General features: G+C 30.0%; 2 protein-coding genes across 2 annotated transcripts; one reads left to right on the top strand and one right to left on the bottom strand.

Moving 5' to 3' along the window:
- Nucleotides 1-3,207: 3,207 nt before the first annotated feature.
- Nucleotides 3,208-6,009, bottom strand: LOC118041217 (peroxisomal membrane protein 13). Its single transcript, XM_035048458.2, has 5 exons — nt 5,894-6,009; nt 5,420-5,656; nt 4,837-5,144; nt 3,946-4,038; nt 3,208-3,806 (listed from the first exon to the last, which is right to left on the bottom strand). Exons 1-5 carry the CDS (start codon nt 5,916-5,918, stop codon nt 3,591-3,593), a joined length of 879 nt encoding a protein of 292 aa, XP_034904349.1. The 5' UTR covers nt 5,919-6,009; the 3' UTR covers nt 3,208-3,590.
- An 8,132-nt stretch (nt 6,010-14,141) lies between these two features.
- Nucleotides 14,142-21,389, top strand: LOC118041226 (uncharacterized). The gene is made up of 7 exons (XM_035048470.2): nt 14,142-14,721; nt 14,826-14,925; nt 17,140-17,202; nt 18,342-18,456; nt 19,670-19,752; nt 20,453-20,514; nt 20,939-21,389. The coding sequence occupies exons 1-7, from the start codon at nt 14,447-14,449 to the stop codon at nt 21,042-21,044; spliced, it is 804 nt and encodes a 267-aa protein (XP_034904361.1). The 5' UTR covers nt 14,142-14,446; the 3' UTR covers nt 21,045-21,389.
- Nucleotides 21,390-21,884: the final 495 nt, after the last annotated feature.

Genomic DNA, 21,884 nt, shown 5'->3' with positions numbered 1-21,884 from the left:
TATAAATAGCAATATTTAGCAAATATTTTGTAGTGTTTCTGAGATACAAACCTGAATTAGACACGAGGTTGGCCGTGTGGAACTGAGGAAGTGCGTATTCAGGACAAGAAGGGTGAACCCATAGCCTAGGGGAATCGAGAAAGCGTTAGAGAATTATAAATTATATTTTAGGATTTAACCTATCAATTTAATTCTTAAATTAATATAATTTTTTTATGGTATCAAAGCTTTAATAATTAAGTGGTCATGAGTTTTAATTTTATCATTTTTATTTGATAAAAATTAAAACTCATTTCATCATCTTTATTTGATAAAAATTAAGCACAAAGTAATATGAGTTTGTGTAAGTTTCAAGTCTTAAAAGATTTTCACTTGAGGGGTTGTATTAAAGAATAATATAAATCATATCTTGGAGTCTCCATCCTAACAGTTTAAACTATTAGGTTGAAATGATTCTTTTACAGAAAATACATGTTGCCTGTCACGTCACTGTTTCGGATCACACACAATTGGATTTCTTTTATAATTGTTAATTGCTATTGATTTTTAAAATGTTTTTTGTTTTAAAAGTATTTTTATTTATTTATAAATATATCAAAATAATATATATTTTTTAAAAAAAATAATTTTGATATCAACACATTTAATTCAAAAACAAAAAAAAATAATTTAAACAAAAAAAAAAATTCCAAAACTTACCTAACCATGTATAAATTACAATAGCAAACAAGGGTTGCGTATGTGTTTGCTGCCAGCATCTGCTTTATTACACCATTATTAAGGGTGTATTTGAAATTGTGGTAGCAATGATAATTCAAAATGTTTTTTTGTTTAGAAATGCATCAAAATAAAGTTTTTTTTATTTTTAAAAAAATTATTTTTGACATTAGCATATAAAAAAAATCTGAAAACTTAAAAAAAAAATTAATTTAAGCAAAAAAAATTCAAAATTTAAAAGAAACATAGTTTGTACCACATTTCCAAATACACGTTAAAACTTGTTATGAATACTTTCGAACATGTTCCATAGTACACCTTGTAGTTTAATAAAAAATAAAAAGCTTTTGTCATTTAGATTTTTCATTAATTAAAAAAAATATTTTGTGATTTTAAAAATGAAATTTACTTTAAAAATATTTAACATGGTTATATATATATATATATATATATATATATAATATAATAAAAAAATTCATAATTATATTTTTTATATTTTATTCTTTTATTGTAAGTGGTCAAATAGATATATTCAATGTTATATATATTAGATAAACTTGAAAAAAAATTAAAATATTTATAAGTTATTCTCTAACTCATCTTTCACGATATAACTAAACACTGGAAACTATTTTTTAATTTATTTTTCATAACATTGTCAAATATTAAGAAATAATTCACCTTCCTAAAATTTACTTTTCATAAAAATCACTTTTTAAAAGAAATTATTTTTCAACAAACAAACGAAGCTGGTGATTATTTTAGATTTCACGATAGATCAAGGAACAAAAATATTGGATTGTAATGAGTGCCAAAAGTTTTTTTTTTTTTCAATTTTATCCTTTTAAATTGGGTTAATTTAGGATTAAACTTCATGATTTGTTTTAGTTGACTTTATATAGGTTATCGTGGCATCAAAGAAAAATGTTGGCTCTCAATTTATGCTCATTTGGCAAAATAAAATTAGATTTCATTAATTTAGAACAATTGAGGGTTTAAGGACCAAAATTGAAAATAAAATGTGCCAGCATATGAGAAGGGCCGCTGCAATTGGGCATCGCATGCAATGGCCACCAAACTTCGGAGATGTCCTTCCTTTATGCCGTTTGAATCATCTTGACAATTCTTCCTTTCAAGGTGGCGCGTGATGATGTTAGTGCAATAGTGCAACCCATTCTTCTTTTCTTTCTTTTTTGTTCTTTCTTATCCTTGATTTTCATGCCTAACTCTCAAAAAAAAAAAAAAAACAAAAAAACAAAAGTGGATTGTCATTTATCTATAAATATCAATTTTGATCATCATTCTTTGAATATAATTCTTTTTTTTTTTAATTGATTCCTTTAAAAATGAGTTAGTTTAAAATTAAGCTTCATAATTTCTTTCAGCTTGCTTTTTATAAGGTTATCTTAGTATCATGATTCAAATTGTGGATTTGGCATATTAACCTGAACTGAATTGAGTTTTTTTTTTTTTTTATCCTTGTTTTAAATTGATTTAAAAAAAAAAAATCACCCTTTTAAAATTAGGAATATTAGGTTGGTTATGAATTAGATTTCATTATTTTTTTCTGATTAGTTTTTTGTGGGTACATGACCTGGATCGTGAGTTTGAGAGATTAACTTAGCTTGACTTGGGTTTTTTTTAAGGTAATTTTTTAATTGACTTTTTTTTTTTATTTTCATCCTCAATATTAAATTGGTTGGGAAATGAATTTTATTTTTTTTTTCAATTTATTTTTTTGAGTTTATCTCAGTCTCATAACAAATCTCGTAAATTTGACGAGTAACTTATTTTTTACTCGAATTTTTTTGTTGTAATTTTTTCAATTTTATTATTAAATATTAAATTTGTTGGAAACTTGAGCTTTGTAATTGTCTTTTTCATTTACTTTACGTAAGATCATTTTATTCTCATGACCAGTTTGAAAAGTTAACCAATCTTGTTGTTCTCATGATCAATTTGGATGTTAACCTAACTTAACTAAAATCTTTTGTGAGTGATTTTTTTTAATTAAATGTTTTTTTATTAGAAAAAAAATTCATCCTTCTAGCATTTAGTGATTGGAAATTAATTTTATAATGTTTTAATTTATTTTTAATAAGATTATTATAATCTCATAATTTATATTATAGATTTAACAAGTATCAATCTAAAATTGTTCATCTGAATATTTTTAAAAAAAGTTATGTTAATGTTTTAAATTTTTTTTTTAAAAAATATTCATTAAATTTTAAAATAATAATAAAAATATTTTGTTCCTGAAAAACAAGTTGACAACGCTTGAACATTATTTTTATGCTAAAAATAAATTTATCCGACTTGGAGGTTAGCAGAAGTAAACAATCTACATATTTCCCTGGAAAGTCTTGGACAAGCAGAGGATGGCGTTGCAATAGCATGTCATGGAAAAGAAGCTTCTGGCTTTGGGAAATCATCATCCATTTATAATTGTCACATGATTCACTGCAAAGTATATGACGCAAAGAGGAGCAGATAATATTCATTTTTCAAATTGCATTAATGAAAAGTTGAAGATACCAGGACAAATTATCAGCCATCTCTTTCTAACATCATGGGGGTGGTATCCATATCTTCTCAGTTTAACTTAAGGTTTTATGGTACAAAATGAGCACATACAGCAAGACCATGATATATGTTTTGTGGAGGACACAATTGGTTCTTCCAGAGAGGATTATTTCAAGCAAACGAAAGACGCGTAGCAAACCCAACCTGGAAAAGTACGAGCGGCATTTTCATCATAGCAGGCCGGAACTAGAAAGGCAGGAGTGGTATGTCGTCCATCTGAACTGCTCCATCATACAGCTCTAGAATCTTGTGATTTCTCAAGAAAAACAGATATAGATTTAATAAGCTCAGTTGCTAGTACGGTCTCCCCATACATTATCCCATGCACCACTTGGAGCAGCCTTTGGCCCCTCAATGTAGTTCTGATTCCCACGGGGGTTGTGGGGAGCAGGGAATCCATCAGGTCCTGGCCCTTGAACCTTCCGAGGCTTTGATTTGATTCCCAACAATCTCAAAGCAAATCTAGCCAACTCTCCATACAATAGCCCCGTGCGATCAAAGAGCTGCAAGCGACAATTTCATGAATCATTGTGCAAGGACATTGTCATGAAGCACAACTAAAATGAAGGTACATGAGGGCTCACTTTGTAATATCAAGTCTATTTTCAGAGAAAGGAAAAGTGGACATTTAACGAGCTTAACCTGAAGAAGGGCAGACATGAACATATGGAATGCCTGGGTGTTCTGGTCAATCAAGAATGATATCCGGCCAAAAACATTCACAACACCTTGCATCTGTCATACAGTTCAAATTAACAAAACATCAAACAATTGAACCTTGCAATGGAAAGGTATAGCAGGTTAAGAAATGATTATATATCTATAAAGTTGCCATTGCTAATTTACATAACAAATCAGATGTTAAGTTCAATATAACAGGTGCATTTACTTCTTTCTATTTAACCTAAAAAGCTACTCTTGCATCCCAGATAGTTTATGAGTAAAAGACTTGGTCAAGCTGGTATTGTAAGAGAGCACAAAAGGAGACATTGAATATTTCCCTTCAAATACTAAGAGACACCAATCATGGTCCATCTGATGGTTCTCGATGAAATACTCTGCAAGTGTTAGATTAAGAATTGTAGACATGCATTTTGTACAAACTTCCATAGCACCAAACAATCCCTGTGGATTTTAATGGCTTGTAATTCTATTCTACAACCGTGGCCAGGAATAGGAGCACAGTGAAGGGCCATTTTATAGATCTATGAAAGCCAAACGCCATTCCTTAGAATGAAAAAATGTTTATAAATGCATAGTGAATGAGACAAAGTTATAAAGTAAACCACTATTTTATGGGCAACATGCTCTAACAGCCACCGTTTGGCATTGGAGGTATCAAATAATGAGAGCAGATTCCATCAAACAGCCTATCACAAGCTAAGTTGAAGGATTGACCCCAGAAGAAACATATAAATGCTATTGAGAGCAAACTTTTTCCTCTCTACAAAACGAACAGGTATTGATCTGGTGGTAGTCTGTGGTCATAAATCAAAGCCAAAACAACAACAAGAAAAAGGAGAGATCCCTTACAACTTGAAGAAAAGAAACCCAAAAGCTTGGAGGTGACGGTGGAGCACCAAAGGGATTATTTGGATCTTGATCACCGCAAGGACCCATGCCCACTCCATAACCACCCATTGGACCACCAAGACCGCCACCAAGACCACCACCAAGACCGCCACCATACATGCCTCCACCATACATCCCCCCGTAACCTCCTCTATATGAACTGTTCCCATACATCCCACCACTATACCCTCCAGCTCCACCATACGAAGAGCCATACATTCCACCATAGGAATTTCCATACATTCCCGTACCGTACCCATTATTATAACCTGCACAAAAATAACAATATCCACACATGAAACTAGTCAAATAAAGCAGCAAAGCTATTATCCAACCCAGCAGTCACCTTTAATCGGTATCATATAGCTTTTAATTTTAATCTTCAGTATACCAAGACCCAATTACTCCCATTAAGTACATCGTTGTGATTCAATCAACGGCCCACATGAATTCAACATCATTTGTTGTGAATTTTACATAAATCACAGATTCCTTGTTTACCATTTGCACACACTTACAAACATAGGAAAGAAAGGCGAAATACCCGAATACATGGTTCCGGCGTTCTGTTGCTCCCAGGGCCTAGCGGGAACAGGTCTCCCAAGAGAATTTGCGGTGGCAACTGTATTCCCACCAGTAGCAGGAACAATTTCTCCCGGTTTCGTTGTTCCAGATGCCTCAACCACGTCACTCGTGCTTCCAGGGGATGGCGGTTTAAAAGGTGTTGGGCCGGATGATGATGTTCCCGCTCGTTCCCACGGTTTAGGAGGAGGGCTGCTACCTGCAACAAGAATTACAGATTACAAACGACCGATGACATGAAAAGAAAAAACAGCAAGTAAATCAAGAGTTACAGATTCTCCAAATCTATATAAAAAAAGAAATTCATCAATTGAAAAAATTCCTCTAGAAGAAAATTAAACAGATAAATAAAGGGTTATTCTTGTCTTGATCCTCCAATTCAAAGCTGTGATTCTTACGGTCATGAAATGGAGAAAATAAAGGAAAAAGATGGAACCTGGTTGTTGGGAATTGGAGTCCATGACCGAACAAAAAACTATTGAGCTCTTCTATCCAATATTGTCATTTATAGCCGCCCGCCTTGGGCTCGGAGGGTCTTCTAATTTTAGGTACTTCTATATTTTCTTAATGTGATCCCTCTACTCTTTTTTGTATTTATAGAGTCCCTCTACTCTCTTCATTTTCTTAATTTGACCCCTTCGATGATTCCAGTTAATTTCTCGGCTATAAGTATTGTTTAAATTCTCAATAACAGTCCAAATCCCTTTGTCCAGATCTCTCTCGATTGCATTTCAAAATAAAATAAAGAAACATTTTTTTCAATTAAAATCTTGGTGTTTTTTTTTTAAAACTTCATTGAATCCTTTACCATAATAATCATCCACGATTAGACTTTGAGCAAGATGATGAAGGTCTCGAATAATGATGATAATGGCGACATAAGGGAGAGGAAGTCAGAAGTGCACTTGATTGTGGCAATAAGGAGAGTAAAAGGAGCGATTGGTAATGCTAGCCATGAATTGCAATAAAAGGAAAGTGGACATGGTTAGTGGTTATTGTTAAAAAAATAATATAAATTATATTTTGAAATTTTTTTAATAGTTTAAATTATATTGAGATGATTTTTTAACATGGTATTAGATTCCTTGATAACCGAACGGTTACGAGTTCGAATCTCACCATCTCCATTTAATTTGATAAAGATCAAATACAAGGTAATATATACTTGTGCAAGTTTCAAATTCAAAGAGCTTTTATTTAAGAATATTAAAATATATATTTAACCTTACCTTAACAATATAAATTATTGAATTGAGATAATTTTTAATAATTATAATATTAGTAGAGTAAATAAAGCAGCACCACGATAAATTTTTTTTTTCCACATTTTGATTTTGGCTAACATGTCATGCCACAAGCCACTCGTGACCGGGAAATTGACCGGGATGTCATCGGAAGGGTCACATTAAGAAAAAGCAGAGAGTTGAAGGACCCCATTAAAAAAGTAAGAGTAAAGGTGCTCTAATAAGAAAATGGGAAGAGTACAAAGATGAATCAAACAATTACCAAAACTAAAACCGCGTAAATCCCTTTTGGTCGTTTTTTTTTTGTTTTAAATTAATATTTTAATGTTTTTTAATTATTTTAATTTATTAATATTAAAAATATTTTTTTAAAAAAAATATTATATTACAACATTTCCAAACAAATTACAAGTTCAAAAATATTCTCTCAAGACTCCAAACATGTAATTATTAACAGAAAAGGTGCGTGCTGATTTTGCCTCTATCCACGTGCCTTCTGTCTTCATGTTATTACTAGAAAATGCTTCGTGATAAGCTGCTAATGGGATTTTAAATTAATTTTTAACTCAAAGTCATTGGAACGGTGCATTTTTTAAAATTATAAAAATTTCAATTCAAATTATATCATAATAAAATAAAATAAATATATAAACTAATAAATTGTAAAAAAATTGTTAATATTAAGTAAAAACTAATGTAAAAAAAATATTTTTTCTTTAAAAGAAAAATGTATATATAAATGTTTTATGTTATTTTTTCTTTTAATTTTATATTATTTATTTTAGAGGTTAATTTTGATTGCTAGACACACATGATTTATGTTCTTATAAGTACATCATGGAAGAACAACTCATCTATCAAAAATTTAACAAGAAAACAATTAAGATAAATTACAATAATATCTTATGAAATTATAGAAATACTTAAAAGAAGAATTATTATCTAAAAAATTAAACTAAAAAATTTTAAAAATGAGAGAGAGGATATTAATTAAAAATTAATTTTAGAAAAATAGTGAAGAACTAAATGATATATATATATATATATATTTATATATTCTTTTTTTAGTATATATATATTAATGGTTTTTATTTTCAAACCAATTTGCAAAAAGCAAGGAAAGACATACTTCTCTCATCAACTTTGATCTAATTTTTTTTAATTGTCTGTTTTGTCTTAAAACAAATCATTTCATATGTATTTTTAAAGATTAGATAAAAAGCTACTTAATTTCTAAATATATTAAGGTCGAGTGGAGGTTAAGTCTCCTCCACATATTTTTTTAGTTAATAATACATTATCACACCAATTTGATACAACTATAAAATTAAATTTCAATGAATGTGGGCCTTGATATTTTAACTATAGTTTTAAAATCCGGTCTGAGCTAACGGGTCGATCCGGGACCTGAATGATCCAAGGCTGAAATCGAGCAGGGTTGAAGAAAAAATAAGAAAAGAAAAAACTCAATATGGGCATGCGGGTTGTCCCGGCGACCCAGTTGAACAGGCAAGACTTGAGCAAAACTCAGTTGTAACCCGTTGTCTTTTTTTTTTTCTTTTATTAAAATGAAGTCGTTATTATTTTTTTTAGAAAAAAAAAAAATTGACCTAAGCAACTCGGTGATCCAATCAAAAACCGAAACCTGGATCTTGAATCAACCAGGTCTAAAAAACTATAATTTTAACTAGAAAAGTCGAAGGAAGATAAATTAACCTTGCTATAAATTTATTTCCCAACTATTCTTTAAAAAAAAAAAACTTGAAAACATATATATTCACCATTTCAATAAGAACTTAAGATCTTTTAAGACTTTTTATATATATATATATCTTGTGGTTATTAAAATAAATATCAATAAAAATCAATCAATAAAAATATATTTTATGAGTTGAAATTTCTCTTTCTCACTCATGTTTTTTTTATATATAAACAAAAGCATATTTTTTCCTATCATCAGCATGGTTTTTTGAATAAAAATTTAATATAAGTAAAAAAAATAGAGAGAATTACTTTTACCCTTATGTAGTTCAGTTTTTTTTTTTTTTTTTCTTTACCTCTATTTCTTCAAAAATTATAGTTTGCATTGTAAAGTTTATAAATTCATAACATTTTATATCATTATTCATGTTTGTCAAAAAAATTAATAAAAAAAATGAATTATTTACAAAATTATCATTATATTTCAACTCACGAAAAAGCTCTAATGCTAAATATTATAACTTTGACATCAAATCAAAAAAATCTTAGCCACCCAAGAAACCAAGACAATGTCTCATGATCTAAAAATCTCCCCAAAACACGTTGTGAAAATGACCGAAACCAGAAGGCCTCAGGATTGGAGCCCTTGAATTGTCGTCGGAGAAGGGACGTAGGTGCTCAGCGAGCAGAGCAAATTTTTTATATAAAAACACTTTTTAGGTTAAAAAATTAAAGTATTGAGTCATTAGAGTAATTTAAATAATATTAAAATACAACAATGATAAATAAAATGAATAAACAATAAAAAAATACCATACTTAAGTTTATCTAAATTATCAAACAACTCAATGCTAACCTAATAAAAAAAATAATAAAAAGAAAAATGTAAAAATTCAAAAAAAAAAAAAACATCAGCTTAAAGAAAAAATAAGAAACCAAGAAAATTCAAACGAACCTCTTGAACTTAGTTTAATCTTAAAAACTCGCAACTCGTTAAATTATTGACTTGAGTTCAATCAAGCAGCTTAACTATCAACCAAATTAATTTTAAAGGGTGAAATCATTAAAAAAACATTAATAAAAAACTGTCAAAAGTAACAAAAAGAAAAAAGATAAAATCTGAGAAAAAAAGCCTAAGGAGAATGAAATTTGAAAAAAAAAATCCCAAACAAAATAAATAGCAATTAAAAAAATGAGCATCAAATTTGAAAGATTAAAAAATCATAGGGGATGAAATTGAAAAATATTTATAATTTAATAGATTATTTATAGATTAAAAAAAATGGTAAGAGGTGAAATTGAAAAAAATATAAAGGGCTAACCCAATAGAACCAAAAAAAAAAAAAAAAATAAAAAAACCAAGCAAACTCGGACGAACCTCCTAAATATAGTCTAATCTCTAAAATTTATAACTTGTGAAATCTTTCAAGAAAATTAACTCTTAACAAATTTAATTTTGTATCATGAAATCATTAAAAAAAACATTAATAAAAAAATTTGCAAAAAAAAAAAAAACAACAACAAAATAATAGGGATAAAATTTGACAGAAAAACCCCAAGGAGGATAAAATTTGATTTTTTTAAAATAAACTTAAATAAAATAAATTGCAATTAAAAGAACAAAGATTAAATTTGAAAGATTAAAAATAATAGGAGGTGAAAAAAAATATATTTTTAACTTGATAGATTATTTATAGATTAAAAAATGATAGGGGGTGAAATAACAAGAAATTATTGAGGGCTAAGTCAATAGAATAAAAAAAAACCAAAAAAAAAAAGAGGAAAAAAAAAAGAAAACATAAGTTTAGAAAAAGGAGAAAAAAAAACAAGCGAACCCGGTGAGCCTCTTAAACATTGTCTAATTTCTAAAAGTCACAATCTATGAAATGTTTTAGCCAAAATTAATTAAAAAGCCTAATTCTTTATCAATTTAATTTTGAAAGATGACATCATAAAAAAAAACATTTAAATAAAAACCTATAAAAGCAACAAAAATAATAAAGGTAAACTTTATATAAAAAATCCAAGGAGGGTTCATTAAAAAAAAATTAAAAATGATGCCATATAAAATAAACAACAATTAAATGAACGAGGACACAAGTCTAAATATAAAAACAAATTATAAAGGATGAAATTGAAAAATATTTGTAAAAACCAAATAAGCTTGAAAAAATATCATAAATTTGGTTAAATTTTAAAAACTTGCAACTTGTGAAGCTACGTAACCAGGTCTATGTTTATTACAAGTCAATTTAAAAATATCAATTTTAAAAACTTGTCAAAGCAAAAAAATAAAAAAAAATAGCAATAAAAAGGATAAGGATTAAATTTGATTAAAAAAGCAAAGGAGGTTAAAATTGTAAAATAATTTATGATTTAAAATAAAAAACTTGTCAAGCCTAAAAAATTGGTATTAAAAAGAATAAAGATTAAATTTAATAGGAAAAAAAAAAAGCAAAAGAGAGTGAAATTGTAAAACATAATCAATTGAAACCAAACAAAAAAATAACAATTAAAAGAATATGGATCAAATTCAATAAATTATTTAAGATAAAAAAATCACAATAACAAAGAACCATATCTGAATAACCAATAAATAACATGCTGTTCTTGAATTTTTAAAGGGTACATGAAAATCTAAGGTGAAAGAGAGAAAAGAAAGGGGGAAAGAAATGGCTTGCCACTGCCAAACCTCCATGCATCATAGATCACACACCACCTCATTTAGTTTAAGGTGTTGAGACTTTTCAAACACTATTTCAATGGCTAAACGAGTCTTATGGGCCGCCCGAACAACACGGGATTGTCCACATGGTGGCGTGTGCCGTGCATGTCCCAACAAGTTTTTTTTAATTATATTTAATAAATATAATTTACATTAATACCCCCAAGCACCCTTGAAAATTACAATAAAATCAATGTAAAATGACAAAAAAAAAAACCCTTTAAGTGAGAGTTCAATTGATTTTGTCTTTAAGGACATCACAATAATTATATTATTCTAAAAAAATTGAAAATAGAAATATGTCCCTTCCTTAGTAAGTATTAGATTATTTTATTATAGGGTTAAATGAATATTTTTATCGTACAAAATAAAGCAAAATTACCAATTAACCTCATACAATTTAAAAAAGACAATTGTATCATGGTAAAAATACTGCCTTGCCCCCAATATCTAGTTCAAAGAATTTTCTTGTTTGAAGATGATATCATAATTATACAATTTCACTAAATAAAAAACTACAATAAAATTTCCCTGACCTTTAGTTTTTTAATTAAAACACTACTAATAGATTTTGGATAGTAACATTTATAGAATGACAAATAAACCAAGAATGAGTTTATTTTTTAGAAAGTGATTTTTCATAAGAAAAGTTGATCAACGGAAAACACTTTTCTGTCAAAGAAAAATTTGGCTTTATTTTCAAGAAAGTGTTTTTCTTTTATTTTGGATGGAAAACACTTTTCAAAAGTTGTGAAAAATTTAAAAATATCATATTATTTGCTGATTATGTTAAATTTGGTTTTCAAACTTTTGATTGCTATATATTTTGTTTGAATATTTTTTTTTTTGAAATTCATCCCTTAAAATTTGATTTAATTTAATTTTTATATTAACTTTGGTCTTGATTTTTATGATTGTTATTTACTTTTCTTTTATCATTTTTTAAATTGAAATTTTTTATCTATCAAATTTGCTCCTTATTTTTTTTATGGTTACTTATTTTATTTAAAATAATTTATAAAATTATAATTATAATTATTTTAATTTCATTATCTTTCAATTTTTTTATCTGTTAGATTCGATCTCTATTATTTTGATTACTATTTATTTTATTTGAGATAATTTATAAAATTAGATTTTTTTCAATTCCATTCTTATTCAATTTTTAAATTTGTAAGATTTGTTTCTTATTATTTTAAAAAACTTGAAAAAAAAACATTAATAAGCTATTTTCCATAATATAACTAAATACTGGAAAATATTTTCATACTTGCTTTCCATGACAATATCAAATATTGAAAAATAATTTACTTTTCTAAAATTCACTTTTCAAGAAAACCACTTTCCAAAAATAAACAAATTTCCTGTAAACAGATGGAGCTCAAGTGAAAAGATCATTATATAATTTAGAAAACAATTTTTTTTTTTTATGATTTTTTTAAGGGAAAAATCATAAATTCATTATTACAATCCATTATATATACAATACTATCCCTACTTAATTTATATTTTTTTTTAATTTTTTATGGAAAAAAATCTTATTTTATCTAGTTTTTATATCTATAAATAATGTCTTAATTTGATATTTGTAGAGGGTTTTATGGATAAAGACCGAAGATTCCACATCCCAGTTAGAGCTTTTTGAACATTCTACTTAAAAGACCCCTCTATTATTTTTTTTATATTGTATTTTTTTATGCTATATTTTTGGCCATTATTACATTTTTTATTAGTTGATATTATTATTAACATTATTAAAAACTGACATACATGTCATGTTACAACAACGTGAAATCTTCATTGATAATCATTTGGTCCATAGTTTTTTTTTAAATACTTTGGTTCTTGCATTTTATTTTTTCATAAAAAAATCTCTAATCATATATTTTTTTACCATCATATTGTATAAAAACTATAATTTAGTTCCTATTTTTTTTTAATTTAAATCTCTATATATCAAGTTATAAACTTAGTCGAAATTAAACAAAATAATTTAAATAGGTTGATGTAGAAAGCAAAATTTAAGTGAATTTAAATCAGTATATTTTTTTAAAAAATATTATTTTTCATATAATATTGCATATATATAATAACATATTTTTATTTCTCTAATTATTTTCCTGATTTAAACTAAAAAAATTTAGACTAAAAATAAAAAGGAGAAGAAGGAAAAAGATTCATAATAGTTATATGATATCATGGAAATGAATTGAATCTCAAAATAACAACTTAATCCCAAAACTTCTTCATAAATTTTATATGATTAGATTAATTAAGTGTTGATGTGTTTTTACAATTGTGATTGATAAATTTGTTATTTTATTAAATTTTTATTTCTTATAATATATATCTAAGATTTCCACAAAGCTTATAATTTGATACGTAGAAACTTAATTGAAAAAAAAAATGAGATTAAATTATATTCATTGTAAAACATGATGATAAAAATATTTTTAATTCAATAATTTTTTATTAAAAAAAATATCATATAAGGATCAAAGTAAATTTTAAAAATACAAAACTAAAAAATAGAAAAACTTTTTAAATAAAAAATAAAAAAAAAAGAATATACGAGATTAATAACTTATATTAAAAAAAGTCAAACTCTTAAAAAGAAAATATTATTTCTTATCAATTCGATAATAGTTTTTTTAGGACTTATAATTAGTAAGTGCAAACAAACTGCACCAAACACTTATATTACCAAACATTTATATTAATAATAATAAAAAAAATGGTTTTTCTTTCCTAGTTATTCTAAAGAAAAATCTAAGCCACATACTACATTTTTTTTTTCCCAAGAAAGTCCAGGAGATGTCCTGGGGAGAGGAGAAAGAAGCGGGTGGGGAAATTAAAAAAGAAAAAGGTAAAAAAAATTATATTTTTTTTTATGAAGATTTAAATTTAGTATTAATAAAATAAAATATAATTTTTAAAATGAGAAAGACAAAGTATTACGGCACTTCAAAATAAATTTTTATTTATCCTTATCATCATCATCATTATCCAAGCTATAAAATGAAAAAAACAGCAGCAACTGTTCTGCTTGAAGCGTTGAATGCCCAAAATCCAGAGAGATTCCATTTTCTATCAATCAAATAATCCCCCAATAATAATAATAATAATCAGCACCACTATTCCATTCATCTGGTCTACCACCACCTGCATGCTAATTCATAGCCAATTGTCTTTGTAGAGAGACTGCGTGTCACCCTGTGTGCATAAATGGCATAGAAATAGAGATAGAGACACAGGCACAGAGAGAGAAGCAGAGGCAGTGGTTTTTGTGTTATCAGTTTGTTTCTTCGATTGGTTGTTAATGGTGATGGCTGTTAGTGCAAGTAATAATACTAATGATGATAACAATAACGACAGCAATAATCAGGAAGCCACGGCGTCTCAGAAACCTCCGTCAACGGCGAATGGCGTTCCTGTGAATTCGACCAACAACGGGGCTAGTCATAGTAATTCTAACAACCTTTCAACCGGAGACGCCGTGAATTCCAAAACGCTGTCGTCTTTGAAGCACGATCCTGGTATTTCCGTCGAATGGAGTCCCGATGAACAGTCCATTCTGGACGATTTGCTCTCCAAGTAAGCTTTCTTTCTATAATTTTTTTGTTTTATTATTTATTTTAAATTTAATTATTAGTTTAAATGAGAGTGGTGCTATAATTTTTTTTTTTTTTTTTTTGCAGGTATGCATCAGAATCAAACTTAGTCCGATATGCTAAGATTGCGATGAAGTTAAAGGACAAAACGGTTCGAGACGTGGCGCTGCGTTGCAGGTGGATGACCGTAAGTGCCATTGTGTGGTTTCGAATGGTTGATTATTTCCAACTTAAATGTTAGATGTTTAGAACTGATTTGAATTTTAAAGGTTGATTATATCAACAATCTAATGCTGATGTCCTGTTTTCGAGTCAAAACACCTGCCCACCATATTAATTTAGAGATGCTGGCTAAACCAGATCCCTGCTTTAAACATAATAATAGTCTTTGATTGGTAAAGTAATCGTGTTGGACCAACCGTTAGGTTGGCAATAATATCAAGACAATGAATGTCAATGGCTCGACTCAGAAAGGCATATTACCTGTACCAATCAATTTGCGAGGAGCTTAACATTTAAGGGTTTGGATTTAGCATGGGTGGCTTAAAAAACTACCAGTTTAATATATCAAATGATTACATGCAAACTCCCGTCAACAAATTGGACCTGGATAAACCCCATTGGAACTGGATAAACCCCATCTAGTTAGTTTCACCTCTAATGGGAAATGATTAGTTTTCCTATAATGCTGAGGTGTAATTGAATAAAATGAAAATTATTAGTTTTGTATTGATGAAGAGAAAATGAGTGAAGTTGTGACAGGTTCTGGTAAACCAGCAAGAGAGGTTTCTTGTTTTTCCCATGAAGGTGCATTATTATTATTATATTTTATTTAATATCTTTAATACAATGATTTAAGTTGGCAGGAGAAAAAGTATTGCGTGCATTTGGGTATTTTAGGGAGTAAAATTGACCTTTGATGTTAGCTTCTACCTCTAGGATACCTGAGGTAGCTTTTCTAGTTTAGGGAAGATGGAGTTTTAATGAGTTTGCTATTTTTGCTGTGGTTAGGTCCGCTTAATAGGTTGAAAGATAACAAAATATCTGGCAAAAAGAAGGACGCATTCAATTAATTTGAAATTGTGTGTGCCTTTTTCTGGGATCTTGTTTGCATAATATTCAATGATGAATAATTTGTTCTCATTGCAAAAAACTTACATGAATGTTGAGTCAGCAATAATAGAGAAATGATTTTTGAAAAGAACTCTTTGGGAATCTGGTGCCTGATGTTATTGGAGGTATTCTAGAAATGATGCAATATACTTAGATGCACTCTTGCCTTACTGGAGTGGGAGGGGTATTACAGAGGTAGGATCTCTTTATTTATGGGAGATTAAAGAGTTAAAACTATTTTAATTGGAAGAAATCTATATGAGGTGATTTTTGGCTGTTGGTCCAGAAGAAAGGGAGTGTACCTGGGATGTGTGGTTAGGCTCCTGTTTTCGGTTAACGGGTTCCATTTTTCAAATAGGTTGCAATCCAAGTGGATTCTGTTTCAAGGATGGTGGGTCAAGTTAGTGGTTAACCCTCGAGGGCTCTTGAATACAACTAAACAAATGAATGAAAGAATAAAAAAAAGAATAAAAGAAGAAGCAGTTAGAGGATATCCGCATCACTTACATGGTCTCAAGGGTTTTAGTGACTTGCACCTGTAGAAACTGTATATATCACATAATAGTTATGGAATATTCAACATACTGATTTTTCATTGTAATTTTCTATGATGTTACACATTGTGCAATTTCTTCTTCTTCTTCTTTTTTTTTTCCAGTTCGATACTAAAAAACATATACCCACATCCATGTTCGTCCACTATTGAATTTTTAACTATTTATCAAATTATCATTATTGCATTGTCTGCTGTGCAAAAACTTTGGAAAATATAGAAGTCGATATATTTTGAAATAGATCTGTAATTAATTAAATAATTTAGTTTAAGATTGGAAAATCATATCTTTCCTTGTGCTGCTTTTCGAAAATGGACAAAACTTTCAGACATCCCTAAATAGAAACATGGTTTGACAAATAAAATTGTGGGATGGATTACCTGGAAAGAGTTTGAATCTTTATATGATGGATTGATGTGTGAATGATGAGAAGCATGGGATCTCTGTGAGAGGTTTATTAAGGAAATTGTCATTCATGGTTGATATTTGTTTCATGGCATTGCCCCGTGTTTGTTTTGTAACCTATCTTGAATGATGGCTTATCCTTTTTTTTATTTTTCTCTTTTCTTTTCCAAAGTTGTTTTTGCTTTAAAAAGGTATATATATCTATGACTCTTTTTTTTTTTTTTTTAACATATTGATGGCCAAAGTAGATTCATGCAAGCATAGAAAAATGCTACATTTAGAATGCCATGTGTATTAAGTAGTCTAACTGGCTATATTTGCATTTTCAGAAAAAGGAAAATGGGAAGAGAAGGAAAGAAGATCATTCGGCAAGGAAAAATAAGGATAGAAAGGTATGTTCTAACCTTCAAATACAATTTTGTGCAGTTTTTAATTAACTAGCAATGCTGGCATTGGAATACAGCAGATATAAACGTACTGGCTAGAAAATTTGTGGACAGCATAACTGAAACACCGGAACAAACATTACATTTGTGTTCATGCATAGCAGCATATTTACATAAACAAACAAGCACATTAAAGATTGACGAAGTTACATATTTCATCAAGCTCAACAGAACTATGTGGTAGCATGGTAACACGGTATATTTTCTAGTCACATGATTTGTTCTGTGTAGCAGATTCAGCCATTTGGTCACTCAAGAGCATGCAAGGATGGGATTGATTCCTTAACTTGTAATTCCACCAAAAGCCAAAAGAAATCTGCCTGATTATCTTAAGACCTGATTTGGGTGGGTAGAGAAAGAGCTCTTGAGTCAATTTGTTGACATTTTTATACCATTCCTGGTAGTTAGAAAAGTTCGTTCGTAGGTCTACCTTACCAGTCTAATGCAAATTGCGAGCTCCTTGGCTTGCTATGTTATTCTCTGCCACCAAGGATAAAATTGTCAAGGCCATTAGTAATAATATAGCAGGCGTTCAGGCTTGCAAGTGAAGGGAGTACCTCTCTCTTTCTTTCATTCAAAAAAAAAGAGAATTACCCCTTAGGTCGGGAGCTACGATGATGATTCCTATAGAGACCAAAAGTTTAGTGGTACTCATGTAGATAAATTTATATAGCCACATCTTATGTTGCACGCATTTAGCCACAAGTATTTTGGAGCACCCATTTGTTGAATGCCTGCATAAAACATGTACCTGGAGTTTTGATTGTTGGAAAAGTTTCAGCCTTTGGCTTGGGTTTGAGATGATCAATGGTCATTTATTTAACGTGTGTATGTGGAATTATAGTCATAAAAAGAGTCAGGACTGCTTTATGATCTGCAATAGTGTATTCTATTGTTTCCTTGTCATGGGATGGTGATGGGGCTGTTTTGTGTATTTTATATAAAGCTTCTGGTTGTCTTCCATCTTGCCCCCTCAACATGATGAATGATTTTTACCAATTATTGTTTTATTAATTTTATTTATGTAGATTATTCTGTGTTTTTATTATTCAGAAGCCCATGTAACATTGACATATGTTTCGCAGGAAAAGGCAACGGATTCTTCAACGAAGTCATCATCTCACCTGACAACTCGTCCCAATGGTCCTTCATATGCTCCAATGATCCCCATAGACAATGATGATGGGGTTTCTTACAAAGGTTGGTTTGGTTTTGGACAAATTAGGAACATAGAAAAGTACGCGACATACAAATACGATTCATATTCATGCGTTATGCTTTTCCAAACTGATGGTGCTAGTTAGGATAGCTCATTATTTTATTGTCCAGTACAATTTTTCTGAGTACTACTAATTTTGGAATTTGATATTTCCCCATAATGACCAATTATGATCACAAAATCAAGGAGATTTCATTATTGGAAATGCACACACTAATTTGGATGTGTTGAGATATTTTCCTGAAACTGTAAGCTGCCTCTTTAGTTGTTCCAGTTATTAATGTTGAGTAAATTTTGGCAAAAAAGTGGAACGCAGATGCACGTGGAACCTCAGTTGCTTTATTTGGCTGTTTCCTCATTTGGTTGTACCATTCACTCCTTATCCTGTTGGCTATTGGTGTAAAAGAAATTTAGCCTTCTGTTTTTTCCTCTAATTAACGTCATTGTTGGTAGGAGTCATCAACCAATTTCTATAAGGTCCTCAAATTTCTAAAACTGCTATGTACAGTATCCAATCAGCTGAATGATATTTTTCAAAATCAAGATTTTCTTTCTGCATACATATGATCTTGAATTCTCTGAAATGAAAAAAGAGTTCAAGATAGTGAATGCCCTACCAATAGGAATTAGCAATTGGTTGGTTGTCAGTTTGTTAAAAAGCCTTCAAGCTAGAGCCAACACTCTTTGCAGGTTTCTCTAATACCACTAGCTACAGGAAATAATTTTCAGGATGGGAAAACAATGATTTCCTCAAACAATCATAATAAAAGAACACTGATAGCATTGGTTTGAGGTAAGTGCATCCATTGTCCTAATGGTTCACATCCACTCATTTATGTCACAAGGTTGGAGGATTTAGGCAAGTTTACCTCCTCCCTTAGTTACATGCTTCCTGGGACATAAATTGCGACATAATGCAACCAGAAAGCCTATGTTATCTTAGTGTAGCTGTAACAACATAAATAGGGTTTAATAATTACAGAATAAGACTTTGCTTTCCCAACCAATGCTAATCCTGTATGGTACAGAAATTTATAGGTCTTGATTATACTTCTGTCCGAGTAGTGGTTGAATTTGCAGAGCTTAAAGACATGAATGATGAGCATGCACTATTACATTGTTATTAGCTATGTTCTTTTTTCTATTTATGTTCATCACTTTTTTTTCTCCTTACTGATAGCGTGTCATTTGCAGATATTGGCGGTGCAACAGGAGAACTTCTCGAGAAAAATGCTCAAATCTTGAGTCAAATTTCTTCAAATTTTTCATCCTTTCAGGTGATACATAGAAACTTGACACCAAATCAGTGCCAACCAGTTGGCATTGCATGAGATTTTCAGCATTGTGTCTAGTTGTGTTCTCAACAACCATTGCTGTTATTTACTTCTTTTGTTTTAGTACTTTTTTTCGCTTTTTATTCTTTTTTTTTACCACACGCCTGTGCAACATGAATTGCAGTGTAAAAGAGCATGAGATCAGTAGGGTGTTTGTCATTTGAAATTGTTTCAGTTCAAACTTTTCTGCATAGCGTTTGTACTTGAAGTAATAGTCTTTGTGGTCAACATCAAAGTGTTCCCTGGTGACTTGCTTCTGTGATGACAATGTTGAATTTTGAGAGAATCTAATTTCTATTTATGTTGAAAGTTGTCCATTTTGCTACAGTTGATCATTCAGATCCTGTGAATGTTGCAGTGGATTGTTTTTTATTAGGCACATTTTGCATCTTTGTAGTGCAATTGTGAAAATTGGGAGGGATAACTTGTCATCTATAGAGGTCATTGTGCATAAATGATTGTTGTTCTGTTGGATCAGAACCAAAATTGCTTTGTTACACAATGTTATCACATTATAAGATAAATATTCACCTGTTGCAACATCTTATTTAAAATCAAAAGTGGATGATTAATGCCAGCATTCTTCATTTAATTGTTTCCTGATACATGATAATATCCAATCTCGATCTTTTTTTTTTTGCAGGTACATGATAATATCAATCTTTTAGGAAAAAGTCGGGAGAATATCCTTGCTCTCTTGAATGAGTATGCTCTTACCTCCTTAATTTATCATCTGACACAGATTATTCTGCTATATGGCATAGCTTCATTACCTTGTGCATGCAATCACATCTTGACCATCTGGTATCTTCTAACAAGTGCACTTCATAATGCAGCATAGTGGTTGGTCAACCTATTTTCTTATCGTTTATAGCTGTTATTATTTCTTGGGACTTCCATGGTAAAATTTCAAAGTATCTGGTGGTGGTTTTTATCACCGCGAAAGGCTTCGAGGTAGTTTTTAATGATCGGTTACCGGTGAAATTTGTTAATTTGAATCGAGGGAGCATAGAGCCCTCGCTTCAAGTAGCTTCGTAGGGGTGTGTGTGTGTGGACATGCAAGTAAGTTGGTCTCAATTCTACAACAATATAGCGTAATTCGTGCTTCTAATTTTAGCAAGTTGTGCAGCTTAAATGACATGCCAGAGACAATGAGGCAGATGCCCCCGCTTCCAGTGAAGATGAACGAAGAGCTTGCCAGCAACATCCTCCTCCCCCCATCATCCCATCAATGAAACCTTGATTCATGAGCTCGCTCTCTGGTTGCTGCCCTCGAGTATAGATCTTTCAGTCTGGTCTGAATGTATTAGTGACTTTCTGTAATTTAGGTTGACTGTTTCGATTATGTTAGAGAAGCCCGTTGCCCCCCAACAGACAAACGAATGGCTAGCTGCGTAGGAGGATTCTGACAGTACAAATTATTGAAAAACCAGTTTCCTCGCAGGTTCATTTTCTGGGGATGATATCTTTTTTCTCCCAGAAAAGTAATTTTAGCTATCACAGATACAGCAGCAGCTTATTTATGAAGAAGCTCAATTATGTTTCTGACACCATTTATAAGAAGAAAAGGTTTGGATCTAGGGCTTTTTCCGAATCTGGAACTGCTTTTGCTATTGGCTAATACTTGTTTAGCGGTATAGATGCTTATTGCATGTTTTTTTTTTTTTTTAATTATTTTTGGTATTAGTAATCACATTAAAAATATATTAATTTTAAATTAATAAAAAAAATTTAATTTTTTTTTTTTAAATGTAAAACAAAAGGCCTGAACATAGACACATTGCATAGAGTTCTTCGTTTCTCTTGCACGCTACAGCCATTTTTCCTCCACAACCTTGACTGATCTGGAATGATGCAAATCTCTCAACCGCGACTGCTTTTAGTCCATGCTTTGATAATTCCTTTATTAAAGAAAACATTACAGCTACATAAAATTGCAGAAAAGTTGGGAATCAAAGTATAATATCTCGAAGTTGAACCTTTTGCAAGAAGTCCAAGCCATCAACAGAAGCTCTCACTCTTGAAAGCAAGGAATGACAACAGAAAACTCAAAGCAATTAACGGCAACACGAAAA

This window comes from Populus alba, chromosome 14 (assembly GCF_005239225.2).
Source record: "Populus alba chromosome 14, ASM523922v2, whole genome shotgun sequence".
Taxonomy (NCBI): domain Eukaryota; kingdom Viridiplantae; phylum Streptophyta; class Magnoliopsida; order Malpighiales; family Salicaceae; genus Populus; species Populus alba.
The sequence above is the reverse complement of the archived record's forward strand: the minus strand, read 5'-3'. Positions and strand labels throughout refer to the sequence as shown.

Excerpts from the sequence above, each read along its gene's own strand:
- LOC118041217 (XM_035048458.2), bottom strand. The coding sequence starts at position 5,918 with ATGGACTCCAATTCCCAACAACCAG. Across the intron at positions 5,657-5,893 it reads CTCCAATTCCCAACAACCAG|GTAGCAGCCCTCCTCCTAAA; the intron begins GTTCCATCTTTT and ends TTCTTGTTGCAG. Across the intron at positions 4,039-4,836 it reads GGGTTTCTTTTCTTCAAGTT|ATGCAAGGTGTTGTGAATGT; the intron begins GTAAGGGATCTC and ends ACTGTATGACAG.
- LOC118041226 (XM_035048470.2), top strand. The coding sequence starts at position 14,447 with ATGGTGATGGCTGTTAGTGCAAGTAATAATACTAATGATGATAACAAT. Across the intron at positions 14,722-14,825 it reads CTGGACGATTTGCTCTCCAA|GTATGCATCAGAATCAAACT; the intron begins GTAAGCTTTCTT and ends TTTTTTTTGCAG. Across the intron at positions 19,753-20,452 it reads CAAATTTTTCATCCTTTCAG|GTACATGATAATATCAATCT; the intron begins GTGATACATAGA and ends TTTTTTTTGCAG.